General features: G+C 42.6%; 1 protein-coding gene across 2 annotated transcripts; it reads left to right on the top strand.

Annotated features, from left to right (window-relative positions):
* Positions 1 to 1,712: 1,712 nt before the first annotated feature.
* Positions 1,713 to 15,507, top strand: supt20 (SPT20 homolog, SAGA complex component). Of its 2 annotated transcripts, none has more exons than XM_080835729.1 (24): positions 1,713 to 1,820; positions 2,303 to 2,393; positions 2,536 to 2,571; positions 2,682 to 2,807; positions 2,939 to 3,065; positions 3,211 to 3,314; positions 3,635 to 3,751; positions 3,943 to 3,996; positions 4,455 to 4,594; positions 5,299 to 5,455; positions 6,792 to 6,848; positions 6,977 to 7,039; positions 7,250 to 7,419; positions 7,744 to 7,776; positions 7,881 to 7,998; positions 8,295 to 8,397; positions 9,299 to 9,448; positions 9,679 to 9,973; positions 10,959 to 11,092; positions 11,257 to 11,312; positions 11,490 to 11,606; positions 11,895 to 11,991; positions 13,022 to 13,119; positions 14,568 to 15,507. In XM_080835729.1, exons 2-24 carry the CDS (start codon positions 2,391 to 2,393, stop codon positions 14,694 to 14,696), a joined length of 2,484 nt encoding a protein of 827 aa, XP_080691855.1. In that variant the 5' UTR covers positions 1,713 to 1,820; positions 2,303 to 2,390; the 3' UTR covers positions 14,697 to 15,507. The 2 variants fall into 2 exon arrangements, with proteins under 2 accessions (XP_080691855.1, XP_080691854.1); XM_080835728.1 differs by having other exon boundaries at positions 6,968 to 7,039.
* The last annotated feature ends 39 nt before the right edge of the window (positions 15,508 to 15,546 follow it).

Below are 15,546 nucleotides of genomic sequence, written 5' to 3'. Positions count from 1 at the left end.
AGTTTTTTACAATTGCTAAAACACGTTCTTGAAACAGTCACTCATTTTCTCTAAACTCTAAACACAAAACCTCATCTTCAAGCACTATTTACAAAACCTCTGAATTCTCTTGCAAAATGAAACTTTCGCCTCAAAACAGTTTTACCTGTGCTCAAAATCAAACACTGCTGTCAAATCATAAACAAAGTGTTCAAAATTGTATACACTTTCAAGCAGTCAGTAAACAATACACCAAAAAATAGAAAACACACTGTTCAAAACATAGCCTATAGTTCTCAGGGAGAAGTACATTTTGTTTTACCTCAAAACAAATTTCATATTTATCTATTATTGACTTTTGATGAATGAAAACATGTTCTCTCATAGTAGCTATACAAATGTATCAGAAATTACTACTTTGCTTTGCTCTAATTTGTGTTGGTTCTTTCTCCTTCTTGTACCCCTATACTGTACCCTGCATCTCATTACTCACAACTCACTCTTGTTCTTTGTTGATATGAACCTGCAACCAGTCAAAATCTATTGAGCAATCAGTACTGTTACTGTACCAAATAGAAAGTACAATGTTCAGGGCCATACAACTTGTTTACGTATTGTCCTTATACAGCCTACAATGCACTGTAGGCCTACTACAATATACCACAGTACCACAGTAAAAGGGTCACAAATCAAAGGAGTCAACGTGGTATTTACTTGTCCTCCTACCCTCACATTGTTTCTTCTATTCATTCTCAGACTTTCTCCTTCCCACCTTTAACAACCTGTTTGCTCCCTAAACTGGCTCATATCGGTTGTGTCACATCATTTGATACAAGTTAAATCAATTTTGAGTGGTTGTGTTCAATCAATGACATTTGTTCTCTATTTGTATTTGATTGTTGTCACTTGTGTTTACCAGTATGGATGACATGTGAATTAGAGTGCAGAATGTGTTTTAAGACTGAGAATGTGTTTAGAGTTTTGCTGAAAAGTCTAAGTGAGACCTGCAAATTGTGTTTTACCATGAGAAATAGTTTAAGGTATTGACAACAGACTGCACAATTAGCTTCATGAGTTCAAGCAACTGAGAACTTTGTTCAGCTGGTGGGTTTTAGTGTTTTAGCAATTGTAAAAAAAACTGTAATGACCTATACAGACCTCCAGCCAAAAGCCTTTACAGAGCTCACCAATAGAAACAGGTAAATGTCAGCAATCTTTAGAAGAAAGGGTTAAGTAAAGACATTATTGTGTTAGAAAACAGGAAGGGAGAAAGGGCATTTATTTCTTTTAAGGGCTTAATTGGTGCCTTCATGCTGGAATGAGGGAAGCAGAGGCCGGTGTGTGGCAGGAGCAAGTGGCAGATGGAGATGTCCTGGAGATGGGTAACTCTGACTGCCAACTGACTCTGGGAACTGCTAGGCTTACATGTTAGTGACTGGGGATGTTTTCACAAACTGACCCGAGACATGCAGATAAGCATGATTCTCACTTCACAGTGCATAGAATAACACATGGACCTACACAAATGTTTTTCTTACACATCAAGACATTAAAAGACTAGTTAATCTTCCATTCCTGATCATTTTAATCTGTGAATACTGGAGAAAACTGTCGTTCTGATAGAACGTTTACTTCTTCCCAAGGAGAGGGAAAAGTGGGAAAAACTACAGCGGATGGACAGTGTGTGAGTTTTTTCCTCAAGACCCGCCCCCTCTACACCGGAAGTTTGGTTTTGTTGTTACGCTGGAGAAATGGCTGCCGCGAGTTCACTTCATTGAAGGAATTGGAATATTTTTGCTTGTTGCACGGAATGTACATCCAATGGGATTACGATCCACAGTGTAAGTACTTTGTATTGTCAGACGTTTTTGTTTACATTTGGCACTTGTGCATTTCCATCTTTTTACCTTGCTAACCTGAAGAGATTGCAGGGAAAGTGGCGTACCAGTTAGCCTGTAAGACGACAGCCAATCTCTTGTTAACATGGGGTTCGCTGACTTCCAGAATGACTGATCTCACATAGATGTCTAATGTTACGGCATCAGTATAGCACGGAGTTTGACGTTGCCTACCCTGTCACATTTATTGATTGTTCAACTTTTATTAGCAGTTTTAAAATATACTCAAGTCTGTGTAATACAGTGATGGCTAAGAACTTGCTCACCATGTCTCGCTAGCTAGCTAACTACTCGCTCATTAGTTGAAAGGTTACAGCTTGCCATTGCTGTATTGTAATTGGAAGACTAAGATGAGTTAAGTTAGTTGCAATGTAAATAAAGTCCCAAACTGGATCTCATTATAAGATATTGCTTGCTTCTCTTAGGGCTTGGATGGTAAATTTGCAGAGGTGACAGTGTCGGGGGTAAGGGCAGCAACGTCTCCTGTCACGTAGCAACTGTTGTTGTACAACAATGGTAAGTCTCTTTTTGCACTCTTGAGTTTTTGGTCTTATATTTCTTTAACTTTGCATTTTAGGGTGAGAATATCTTAGGTTGAGATGCACAAACTTACAATGCAGCGTCAAGTAGCTAACAAGTTCTTTCCCGGAATCCACAGCAACAGTGTTTGGAATATGCATTGGACCGGGCCGAGGTAAATGTTGATTGTTCATGTTATATAGATCACTAGATCGTGTCTTGCATTATAAAGTCAATAGTATTGTATCATTGCAAGATGTTCATTTAACACTGCATCTTCGTCAGTACATCGTTGAAAGCGCTCGTCAGCGACCTGCAAAGAGGAGGGCCTCTTCTAGCGGGAGAAAATCATTATATCAGAAACTCTACGAGTTATACATCGAAGAATGTGAAAAAGAGCCAGAGTTGAAGGTACAAGTTGTTTAAGTTGACTATATTTTCTCATCCTTATGCCACTGGGGAGATCTGTCCTCCAAATACAGTGGCAACACTTGCTTAAAATTACCTAGGAGCTCATGCTCAGTTTTGTTTTTCTCCTGTAGAAGTTGAGAAGAAATGTCAATCTACTTGAGAAGTTGGTTTCACAGGAGTCCATATCATGCCTTGTGATTAACTTGTACCCTGGGAACGAAGGCTACTCGCTGATGCTCAGGGGAAAGAATGGATCTGGTAGGTGATGCTCATTCTCTACCTGTTTTGTGGTTTAAACAGACTTTACCAATGAAAAGAGGTTGCAGTATACTACTGTAATCCCTATAACTTCTCCTGTTCCTTAGCTCCACAAGCTTATTTGTCCGTTCTCCTGTCTTTGTAGATTCAGAGACGATCCGGCTACCGTATGAGGAAGCAGAACTGTTGGAGTACCTTGATGCTGAGGAGCTACCTCCTGTCCTAGTGGACCTTCTGGAAAAATCACAGGTTAGTGGTCATCTTTTCACAGAGGTTGACGGGAAACTATGAGTTTTAGTGCAACTAGTGGGATTTTTAATGTAATGTTAATGTTAGGAATGTACTTCCAAAAAAGAAAGATCTGCATTGATGAATTGAAATGTTTGCAATTATTTCAGTCAGGGAGACACTATACGTAAATAATAGCTGAGAGGTACAGCAGAAAGCTGTGTATGGTTAAAGTACTAATGTCTGATTATATAATGGGATCATCATGTCAGTGGGTTAGTGTCTGTCATCTCTTTTAAAGCACATTTATCCCTGTGCACTCACTCTCGGACTGTACACAGGTGAATATATTCCACTGTGGCTGTGTTATTGCTGAGGTCCGAGACTACAGGCAGTCTGGGAATGCCAAGATTCCCACCTGTCAAACCCATCACATCTTACTACGACCCACTATGCAGGTGAGTTCCTGATTATCAGCTTATTAAAGAGGATACATTTAAATATGTTCCAGTGCATCGTCCCATGAAAGGACCTAAATGTACATATGGGCGTTGTTTTGGCATCAGAAAAAGGTACTGATGACCTGCGCCTCACTTCAGAATCATTTCACCTCACACTGTCTCTTCAACTCCATCTCTGATCTTTTCAGACCCTTATCTGTGATGTCCATTCAATGACAAGTGACCACCACAGATGGACCCAGGTGAGTCTTGCCAAGAAAAGGGTCAAACAGGCCATTATATGAATCTAATTATACACAACCGTCCATTCCTTTTCAACCAAGGTTTGTTGTACCATGGCTTTCATCAGTTATATCTGAAAATCTTCTAGTTTTGTCTTGGTCAGGACTGTAACTCACTAATTTAGCTGCAGAGCTCGAGTAGCTCAGGAGAGGTCCTTAACACAAGCAGTAGCTGTGAATATCATCATATACATGTCCAAGTAGACTGCTTCAATATGCAGGTGTCCACTTTTTGAGTTGACCACAGTTGTGTGTTAAACCCAAACTGTGCTTTCAAACTAGTTTTCCTGCGTGTTTGTTTAAAGTAACACAATGCAACAATTTGCCACTTTTTGAGGTATGTCTTTACTTTGTAGAAAGTTAGCTCGCTGGTTTTGGACCAAAACTCCATAATGCTGATTTAATGTCTCCCCTCTCAGGATGATAAGCTGCAGCTGGAGTCTCAGCTGATCTTGGCCACAGCAGAGCCCCTCTGTTTGGACCCCTCCATCTCTGTCACTTGCACAGCCAACCGCCTTCTCTATAACAAACAGAAGATGAACACACGCTCCATGAAACGGTACAGTACAACATGGTCCACAAACGCTGCTAATTTCAGTCTTCTGTTTGGTGTGTGGCCGGGAGCCATCTTTGGTTTTATAGTGTGATATGAGCTCTAACACCACCGATTACGTTTTCTGTAAGAGTCATATTTTATAAGTGTTTGAGACATTGTTCAGTGATGTATGTGTGTGTTTTCTGTTTTTTGTTCGAGAGTCTGAGCGAGAAGGATTCTGTGTTCCTATTCATAAAGTCAGCTTTTATTGAAAAATTTGTATTTTATCGGGAGAAAGTGCAGTAACCAACATGTCGTTGTGGATTTGGAACCAGCTGTGCCTCTCCCTCTGAGTGGAGCCAGCGGAAGGAATGTTGATTTGAAGATGAGGTGGTAATTGTCGTGGCAGTGAGAAATTGCTGGCTAGAGCCTTGGCTCGTGACCGCTTCCTGGCTGTCCGCATACACTGCGGTCTCTTTTTTACCAAGAGAGAATTTATGCCAAGAATTGTGTGAAATGCATCTTTTTTTTTTTGCTGGAATATGTTCTATCTTAGTTATTCATTATTTAAACAGTACTTCTCAGTTTGTCCTACAATCTAAATCCCACTACAGAAGTTTTTACAGAACTGTGGTCCCTACTGTGGTCTTTAAGTCTCTAAGTAATGTCCTGCTTTACATCATGTTTGAGGGAGTAATAATCAAACACACGTTCCGTTGTGTTGACAGGTGTTTCAAGCGCCACTCTCGCGCTGCATTGAACCGTCAGCTGGAGATGGCCCACTTCCCCACGCCGCCTCAGCTCCGGCTCTTTGACTACCTGCAGAAGAGGAAGGAAAGGAAACCAGCACCCTCAATAGACCTCAAGATCTCCAAGGCTGGAAACGTGAGACAATGACCTCTAGATACACCTTGTCAAAGGTTTTAGAACACCTCTGTTTTTTTTTTTAACAGTTATATTGAAATTTAAGCAGTTCAAGTCCAGTGAATGACCTGAAATGCAGGTAAGCAGTAAACTGCCAGAGGTAAAAAATAAGGTAGGGCTACCAAAAACTGTTTTTAAGGTATAAAAAAAAAGCCTTTTTCAAGGAACTGGTTATGGGTTAACAACTTACAGCTTTTCTGCTGCAATAGAAGTCAATTAAGCTTTGAAAGTTGAAAGAACGATTCTTACAGGTGTCCTGACTTGTTGATTACTTACAAACCCTCTGTCTGCATAAAAGCAGTGTTAGAACAGACTGTGTTACTACAACCTCTGAAGCACTGTGTAGACAATATCGCACTGCAGGAAGTAGTATATTGCTATGGTGATAAAAAGGGAGACGGATAGAGTCAGAATACAGAACACAGCTTGTATGACAGGCAGCTCACAGGACAACAGCTCTAATCACATTTTAACAGAGGTTGAACTAAGCAAATCTAAGTTTCAGCTGTGAAGAGAAGACTTTAAGCTGCAGGTTTTGACAGGTTTGGCGAAAAAGGAAAAAGAGTCTTATCTTTTGTGCGCCGTCGAGTAGCTGAATGTATGGTTCCTCAGTATGTGACATCAAATGTCAAATATGGAGGAGGAAGAAGAGTGATGGTCTGGGGCTCTTTGGCTGGATCCAGAGTCGGCAACTTGCACAGAGTGACTGAACCACAGCATTTTGCAGCGCCATGCATTACCCTCTGGTCTATGCCTACAGCTAAGATAATGACTCCAGGCTAGGTCAGAGCTCCCTTAAAAGAAAACACCAACATGGTAGGCTTCAAATGATGGGATGACAAGCACAATCTCAAGCCTTAAACTTAAGCGAAAGCAAAGCGACCAACAAGTGCAACACATTGGTGGGAACTTCTGCAACAGTGTTGGGCCTTTCTGAACAATAATTGATTTCCACAATCAAAAGCCATGGGTAGGTTCTGCTGTTATATCTGCAGAAGGTTACTTGGCTGAGTCAATAAATAAGTTGATAAATGTGGTAGACAGAACATTATTTCCTTTTTTATCTCCAATAGTTTTTTTATTCTGTGCTTTAATTTCAGAGTACATTGAGACATTAAACTGCATACATTTCAATATAAAGTAGACAAATGGAGGTGTTCTAAAACTTTTGACCAGTATTGTATGTCCAGCATGCATGTGAAATATCTTGTAGTGAAGATGCTGTTTACTAATGTACCTCCCTCTTCCTGTCTCGTCCTCCTCTCCTTCCCACCTATACCTGCTCGGTTCTGGACAGTGCGTTGACATGTGGAAACAGAGCACCTGCCAGCTTACCGTGCCGTCAGAAATTGATGTGAGTTTTCAACTGAACACATGAATCCTAAGCAAAGCTAGCATTCTTTGTAGGTACCACAACACTTTGTAGGTATCAACACGTTCGTTAACACAACCATCTTTTTCCCTTGGTTGAAGGTGGAAAAGTATGCAGTGGTGGAAAAGTCAGTGAAAATCGAAGAATCACAGCCTACGGTTTGGCCAGCACAGGTAAGCCATAATGTTTGACTGGCCTAAGCTTTATAAACAGGGGTTGAACTTAGCCCTATGCTATAATTCTTAAGAGGTTGTAGAATGCGAACACGTTAGACTTTGATGACATTAGATTGATGGCAGATACTGAAGGCCTGCTTGTTGATTTCCGCTATTGAGAACTCAACCCCCTTTCCCCTATTGGTGCGTTAATTTGTCCGTCACCAGGATATAAAAGATGACTACATTTTTGAGTGTGAGGTGAGTGGCCAGACTCAGAAGACTAAGGTGACCATCTTCCAGTCGGTGGGAGACCCCATGTTCCACGGGAAGATCTACAGCGCCAAAGACTCCAGATGTGAGGAGGAGGGCCCTGACATCCACCTCATCCATCCACCGTAAGCAAACACTCTCTGCTGTGTACACATACAGGGTGTCCTATTTAAGGATTTATTGAATTGATATTATTACCCATTCAAAAGGCATTATTAGTTTATTTTCACAAGCAATGGCAAATACATGCATGTTAATACATATACATCTGTACTATTCAGTACAGATTTGCATACATTGACACAGGTTTGTTTATAATGGCAAACACAATAACCACATCCTAAAACAAAGTACACAGGCATTTATGTACACACATACAAGGGCATGTACTCATTTGTGCTCAAATGCATCCATACCTCTGACATCACCATTTCTCTTCACTTGTGCAGGTTCCTAATTGGTTCAAAGATTGATGCTGACCGGTAGGTTTAATTTACATTTGGACATCTTCACATACTACTTGATAGTTTTCCAGCCTATCCAACCTTTCATTCTTTGACGTGTGTGTTTTGTGTGTGTCTTAAAGGTTTTTGAAGCAGTATAAGGAAGTGTATGAGAGGGACGTTAAGTGTCCGGTGAAGATGTCCCACAACTCTGGCAACTCGGTGCCCCAGGGTCAGCTCTCTCCAAACCGAGAGACAGAAGTGAGTAGCTAGCCACGCTAGTGGGAATGCATAATAGGGTCTTAATGGCTCTGTAAGCAACATTTACATTGTATTCCAATGTTGGTAAGAGAGTCAGATTGTCAGTACAGATTGCCTGTAGATGTACTGTACCTAATATAGACAACAAAAACATTTTTTTAAACAGGTAATGAAAAGTCAGTAAACCGTAGGAATCTACCACATTGTTGTTTCTTGTTTGTGTCAGTAATTTCTGAGATGTATGTCGTCATCAAACTAAGCTCTCTCTCTCTCTCTCTCTGTGCCCCTCTGAAAAGACGGACACTTTCTCAGGACTGATGCAGTCCTCAGTTCTGGGGAAGGGAGTGAAGCACAGACCGCCTCCCATCAAACTGACAGCCACTAGCACCAGCTCCTCAGGTAAACCACCTCAGTACTCTAGCAGGCTGTGGTCCACTAGCACCAGCTCCTCAGGTAAAGCTCCTCAGTACTCTAGCAGGCTGTGGTCCACTAGCACCAGCTCCTCAGGTAAACCTCCTCGGTACTCTAGCAGGCTGTGGTCCACTTGCACCAGCTCCTCAGGTCCCTTACAGGCTGTGGTCCACCAGTTCCAGCTCCTCAGTACTCTAGCAGGCTGTGGTCCACTTGCACCAGCTCCTCAGGTCCCTTACAGGCTGTGGTCCACCAGTTCCAGCTCCTCAGTACTCCAGCAGGCTGTGGTCCACTTGCACCAGCTCCTCAGGTCCCTTACAGGCTGTGGTCCACCAGTACCAGCTCCTCAGTACTCTAGCAGGCTGTGGTCCACTAGCATTAGCTCTTCAGGTAAACCTCCTCAGTACTCTAGCAGGCTGTGGTGTCCTCAGCTTAACCTCCTCAGCACTCTAGCAGACTGTGGTCTCCTCAGGTAAACCTCCTCAGCACTCTAGCAGGCTGTGGTCATTTTGGTAATATTTAATAGCTAATAAGAACACCTAAAAAGTGATTTGACATCTCTGAGAGAACATTTCTCCTTCAGGGTCAAGGTGCCCTCACCCAGCCACTGTAAGCAGGTGGCAATGTTAGCATAGTTGAAAGCATAGTTCCAACGTTCAATTGACTCGATATTTGCGACGCATCCACTATGGTTTTTTATTTGCGACGCAGCCTCTACCGTTTTGAGACAAAGTCGTGAGCAGCTCAGTTTATCTGCCAAACGGTCCAGTGTACTAGCGTCGTTTAGCAAGGACTCCCATTGTTATTCCTGAAACGCACCCCAGGACTTTCAGCCTTCTTTGAATAAATTGAGACCGAATCGACATGATACATTTTCATCTTCCTGCAGGAAATCCATACAGCTCGCAGACCTCCGGAGGTCCTCTGAAGTGCCCAACTCCCCCTCCTGCTAAGAACCAGTCCCTGACTCGGAAACACTCCATGGATCAGATCGGCCTACTGTCTCCTTCCGCCCTCTCTCCCATGGGCTCATCACAGAGTAAGTGTTCCCCATAAGGCCTACGTCTCAACGGCTTTCCACATTCTAAAAGTCTGAGACGGCACAAAGTGAACCGTCTCAAAGAGATTGTTGACGCTGGATGATTGAGCAAATTGGGATTAGTAAGGATTTCTTCCATGAATGTGCATAGTTGAGAAAAGCTTTTGGGGTGCTATTGAGGTTTGAGTACGGTGGAATAATCTACTTTGCATTGATATTTGTGTCTCTAGGATCGGGGACGCCAAAGCCTTCGACACCCACCCCCACCAACACGCCCTGCTCCACGCCGCACCCCACGGACATCCTGAACGCCACACCATCGGTTACGCCCACGCCACATGACACGGCCCTGGCACAGCCGCCCACGCTCCTCGCCCCATTCGCCCAGCAGCAGATGGCGCTGAGCCAGGCCTTGCCCGTCATGACCATCCCTCTGCCCACCTCCATCAGCACGGGCACCACCTCCTCCCAGGTCATGGCCAACCCGACCGGGCTCAACTTCATCAACGTGGTTGGGTCAGTTTGGTAAGTTAATGTAGTTAGTGGCATCATGCTCTTTGGGGTGGGCACAAATGAGTCTGCATTTAAAGGTCCAGTCCGTAATTTTTGCGAAAGATTGGTGATATTTCAGCGCATCCACTAGTCAGACTGTTTTGAATGGAATGCTACCAGAGTGTGAACCTCCGTGACTCGTGAGAGGTAGTTGCTAGCGTGTGTAATATTAACTCATTTGAAAACAAAGCAAACGTTAACCCGTCTTAATATGAAGATGCCCAGGCACCCTGAGGGTTTCTACCTATTCTAAATTGAGGAGACTGTAACATCAGCTAGCGTAGCAACTAGACAACCATAGCAACTAAGAAACTGGTGCCTGCACAGCCTGCATAGCCATAACACTAAATAAAAGTTTTTCACTGTGAGTGGGAATGAGGTAGCCTGTAATTCTGTATGTGGTGGGTGCTTGTGTGGTGTGTGTGTGTGCATGCGATGAGGGAGTGTTGTATAAATGGCTAGTAGCCCAGCACTACATGGCATTAAGTTTGACCTGTGTAACATTGAATAAACTGCGGATAATACTTGAAAAATTGTTTTGTAAAATGACAAAGTACTGTAATGCAGTTTATATACAGTGTGGTTAATAGTATGGAAATTATGGTATAGTAAATTATCAAATTAATTGTTTCCTGCATACAGAGTGAGACTTTACTGACATACAATATTTTTAGTGTTGAATTTAAGAACAATTTCTTTTTGGAATACCATTTATGTATTATAGTAAATAAATCTAACATTTAGGCACGCCCAAAGGCATCAAGTACATTCTTGATCTGAAAAAATGCACTTTGCTGAAATTAAAGAAGATTTGCAATTGACTGTAGAGGAGATGAAAGCCTGGAATGCCTGAAGTGTCTCAGCAAGGCTTTCACCATTTTTGGGTGTGTGCCTTTTCCTTTTTTTCATGCGTTTGTTTGCTTCTTATTCTGTATTTGCTTGTGTGTCTTGTACACAGCAGTCCCCAGACCCTGATGGGAGGATCCAACCCCATGCTGAGCTGCAGTCCTGGAATCAACCTGAGTGGGATACTGCCCCCTGGTGGCCTCATGTCGGGTACTCTTCCCACCATGCAGTCCACAGCACAGGCTGGTACGACTAGCCCTCGCTTGCACTCACTAAACCTTATTACAAAGTTAAGACATATCTGTACCAGTGCTGGTTCAGATGCCACGGCAGTGGTGCTGACTTTGAGATGTTGCTTCTGTAGCAAAGAACTGCGTTCTGGTTTTGAGTGATGCGTTTGTGTCCCACAGGGAGCCCATTCAGCCTGAATAACAGCGCTGGATTAAGGCCTCTGAATCTGCTTCAGGTGAGATGTTGGGTCTTGTTACCTGATAAATGTGAGAAACAGAAGTGTTGATGTCTTCAGTGTGGAAAAAACGTGCGCCTTTTGTGCTGCGTTTTGTTAATATTGGAAAATATTGTGAAATAAAAGTCTTGAGTTGCTATGAGGTGTTTGTGGTTGTGAAATCTGCCCTTGTTTCAGATCCCCACTGGTCCACTGATCTTCAACCCTCTGCAGCAGCAGCAGCTGTCCCAGTTTTCCCCACAGCAGCAGAACAGCCAGTCTGCAACATCCAGCCCCCAGCAGCAGGGGGAGCCGGTGAGTCAGGGGCCTCTCACAACATCACTCTTTTGTCTGATATTGTCGTAATACTTACTGTAAAGCTCACTTGAGGAATTTTCTAACACATGGTGCTGGTTTGATATAATTTACTAATCATATGGCATATGCTTTGACAATACAATCATTTTGAAACATCAAAGATTATGAAAGCTTTCGGGAGAGTTTGGGGCAGTTCTTATTTGGCAGTTAATTCTGAATTTGTATGTTTTGATCCTGTGTGTTCACAAAGTTCAGTGAATGAAATGTGGGCTGCTCTCTTATCAGGCTGATCAATGTGGCAATGATCAGGGCCTTGGAGCTCAGCAGACGGCGGTCATCAACCTGACTGGAGTGGGAGGATTCATGTCTTCTCAGGCTGCTGGTATGGTTAACTTTACCTTACCACACACACACACACACACACACACACACACACACACAGATACACACACACACACACACACACACACAGAGAAAGAGAGAGGGAGACACATACAGACACACACACACACACACACACACACACACACACACACAGAGATGCACACATACACACACAAACTCTATTACACACAGTAGGAGGTCATTCTTATTACCAGAACTGAAAGTCTAAGTTCAGAAATTCAAAGATGGCATCACATGCCTTATCAGCAAGTCTTGCCACTCTGGTTATCTTGGCCTCCATGCAGCTAATTTGGGCATCAGGTTCCTATCTGAATAAATACAAAAAATAAAAAACAGTCTCCACAGACACAACACGCATGCTCAAAATTTCAGTGTGGCAATTTCCATGGCAATGGTGAAAAACAGAAGTTAAGGTGAGACAAAACACTCCATTGGCTGTTTATAACACAGGAGAGGGCTTTGAGTCATGGAGACACTATGTGTAGCTCCCCATTCATTTTTGCCATAGTGGTTTTCCTCCTCCATCATGACCACAGAGGATCCTCTCTGCCTGCAGCTGTGGTTCTCAAACTTTTCCTACAGTGATGGGGAAATCAGTGGCTTCAGTAGCAGGAATGGAGCTGAAACATGGCAGGATATTTCCTTTCTGAACTTGGAGTTTCCCCGCCTATGTTTAGTGTAACACTAGTAACAGGTAGCCTCCAACAGTGGTTGTGTTACCTTTAATAGAGGGTATAATTAATATTAACAGCACAAAAATAGACTAATACATTGTAGTGTAACAGCTGAAGTAGGCTCATCAAAAAATAAATTGGAAGATTCATTGCTTTCTTCAAACGTATTGAAAGAATGGATTCTTTTAGTTTTCTGCAGTGTTCTGTATTGTGTTTCTGTTGTTGACCCTGCCTCCAACCCCCCAACCCCTCTTTTCCTCCCCTCCTTCCCGTTGGCCCATCACCAACCTCGGGCACCCCTTGCCCCCCCTCACCGTGGGTGCCTGCTCGTAGTGCTGTCGCAGCTGGCCTGTGGGCTGGATGGGTCTGGGCCCAGCCTGCCATCTCCAAGGCTCCAGCAGCAGCAGCGGCAGCACCAGCCACAGATCCAAGTAATGCAGCAACTTTGACTGAGCTCACCTGTAGACGTTCTCTGTGTTGGCCTTGTGCTTTTCCTCCAGCTACTGGCTGCTGCGATGGGGATGGCTGCTAATCAGTGTTTCTATTAGTGTCTTCTCCTCCCTTGCCCTCTTTAGATTATATTTCAGTTATATTTTCACAAAGATTAATTAATCTTCTAACTGGGCATTAGTGGCATGGAGAGCCTCTACTGAAAGCTATGTCCTTACGGGATGGCAAATATCAGTCAAGATCAAACCGCTGCAAATAGAACACATGAAATACATGAGTCATTAAGTGACATCTGTACTGCCTGTGTAGGTGTAAAAGTAAGATTGTGTACTGTAATAAGAAAACTCTTCCTTCCTGTAATGCATTCAGGCAGAGCTTGTGGCACTTCCTACTGAACTGGCAGCTGGTCATGTGGCATGTTTCCTAAGGTTGCAATGCATGTTTACACACGAAGAACATTACAGAAACATTAACTTAAAATAAGTAAAAAAAAGATAGAAATCTTGTTATTTCCCATTAAAATAGGTCATATATAGTTGCTTCAAGACAATAAACTAACACACAGAAACAGTAATTCCTTTCCTGCACCTGGCACCCTGTAACACAAAGCCTGGATAAGAAGAGTGATGAGTTGAAGTTGCTGACTTACTGCAGTTAAGGCATGGCCACAGGTCTGTGTGTGTGTCTGTGGGGCACCCAGAGGTCTGCACCTGCGGCTGGATGGCAGATTTGTCTGTGCCACTGGTGCTGCTTGGCTACACCCTTCAGCCCCTGTCTTGAGCGTGGCGTGTGCGTGTGCCCTGTTCTTCTTCCCCAACCATCCTTTCCCTCTGTCTCCATTCTTGCCCGACCTAAGATCCCTCTCATCCATGCACCACCACCAGGGTTGGAGAGGTACTAGTTGCATGTAACCGAGTTACGTAATTAAATTACAAAATAAAAGTAATTGTAATCTGTTAGTTACTGAGAAAAAAAACAATATGTAATTACATTAGAGTAACCAATCAAAATGTTGGGTTTTACAAAGGGGTTACATCAGAATATATTGTTCTCTGTTAAAAGCTTTACAGTTTATAGTTTACATGTAGAATATCACACTCGTTCTATTGCTTTGCATCTTTTCGCTGTCTTGACTGTAGCACTCAAATTTTGAGCATTGTTTTTGTTTGCACTGTCTGCCAATCAAAAATGTAATAAGTACATTACTTTGATGAAAAAATTTAATTAGTAACATTACTTATTACATTTTTAATCGGGTTACTAGTCATTCGCAACCCATTACATTTCAAAGTTACCTTCCCAACCCTGACCACCATTAACCTGTTCTCTTGCTGCCTTCTTTCTCTCGTTCCCACATCCCTTGCATTGGTGTGTTGGCTGTTGAGGTTGTCCATCTGTTTACCAGTTTGTTTTGTCTTTTACCTTTCAGTTGCAATTCTTGCGGCACCAAATGCATCAGCAGCAGCAGCAAATGGCTATGGCAGCGGGAGCGGCGGTGCAGCCAGCGCAGCATTCCGCCAACCAAGCAAGAAGTAAACGGAAACGCAGCACACCCTAGACCCTCTAACCCCCCAGACACACAGAATCAAGGCGCAGTACCTGCCCCTCTCTCTGAATAAAGACAGCTGTGTCTGCGGTTACCCCCCAGAGACCAACCTTTTATCATTTTTATAATCCACAGGCCCTGAGGGGGACATACACATAATGTATACTTTCAACAAAAGTGTTTTAAAAGGTGGAACCTATATTTAGAGAGCCTGAGTTTTTTTGTATGTAAATAATGATTGTAACTCTTAATGCATTTTTAACGAAAGAACTTAATACACCAAATGACATTTGTTTGATGTTAAACAAGGTCCAGGATGTAGTAGTTCTCAAGACGTTGGCTAAGGTTATCAAAGGCAAACAAAACACCAAACTGATGAAGTGGTCAAAACCAACCAGGCAGTAGTTATTAGACGTGACATTACTTTTTTGATAGAAGATGACTTTAAAGCTCTTCTTTAAAATCCTGGCCTAATTTCCATGAACGGTGTCAATAAATGGCCTTTTTGATTCTTACTTTGCGATTACCTAGGCAGGTTATGTGACAAAAGGAAAGCATTAACCATTTTTGTACACAATTTTTACAGTGTAATCCAAAGCTGAATTTCAAACTGTTGTTGGCTTCATTACAACATTGTTTCATTTCAGCACATGAATAGCCCTTTACATAGAGGAGATGAGGAGCAAAACTATAGTAGACTGTAGAGTTGAACGGATGTGCCTGATTCTCCTGTTTCTCAACTTGATGTATTTGAGAATACAGCAGTTTCAATAACTGAATGAAGGGCCTGTTCATAGCATGCAATGACGTCTTTTTTTTTTTTATGGAGCACATCCTGCCATTTTATTGTAAGTACAGAAAG

Source organism: Sprattus sprattus, assembly GCF_963457725.1.
Source record: "Sprattus sprattus genome assembly, chromosome: 1".
Classification (NCBI taxonomy): Eukaryota; Metazoa; Chordata; class Actinopteri; order Clupeiformes; family Clupeidae; genus Sprattus; species Sprattus sprattus.
Note: the sequence above shows the minus strand (reverse complement) of the source record. Positions and strands in the feature narration are given on the sequence as shown.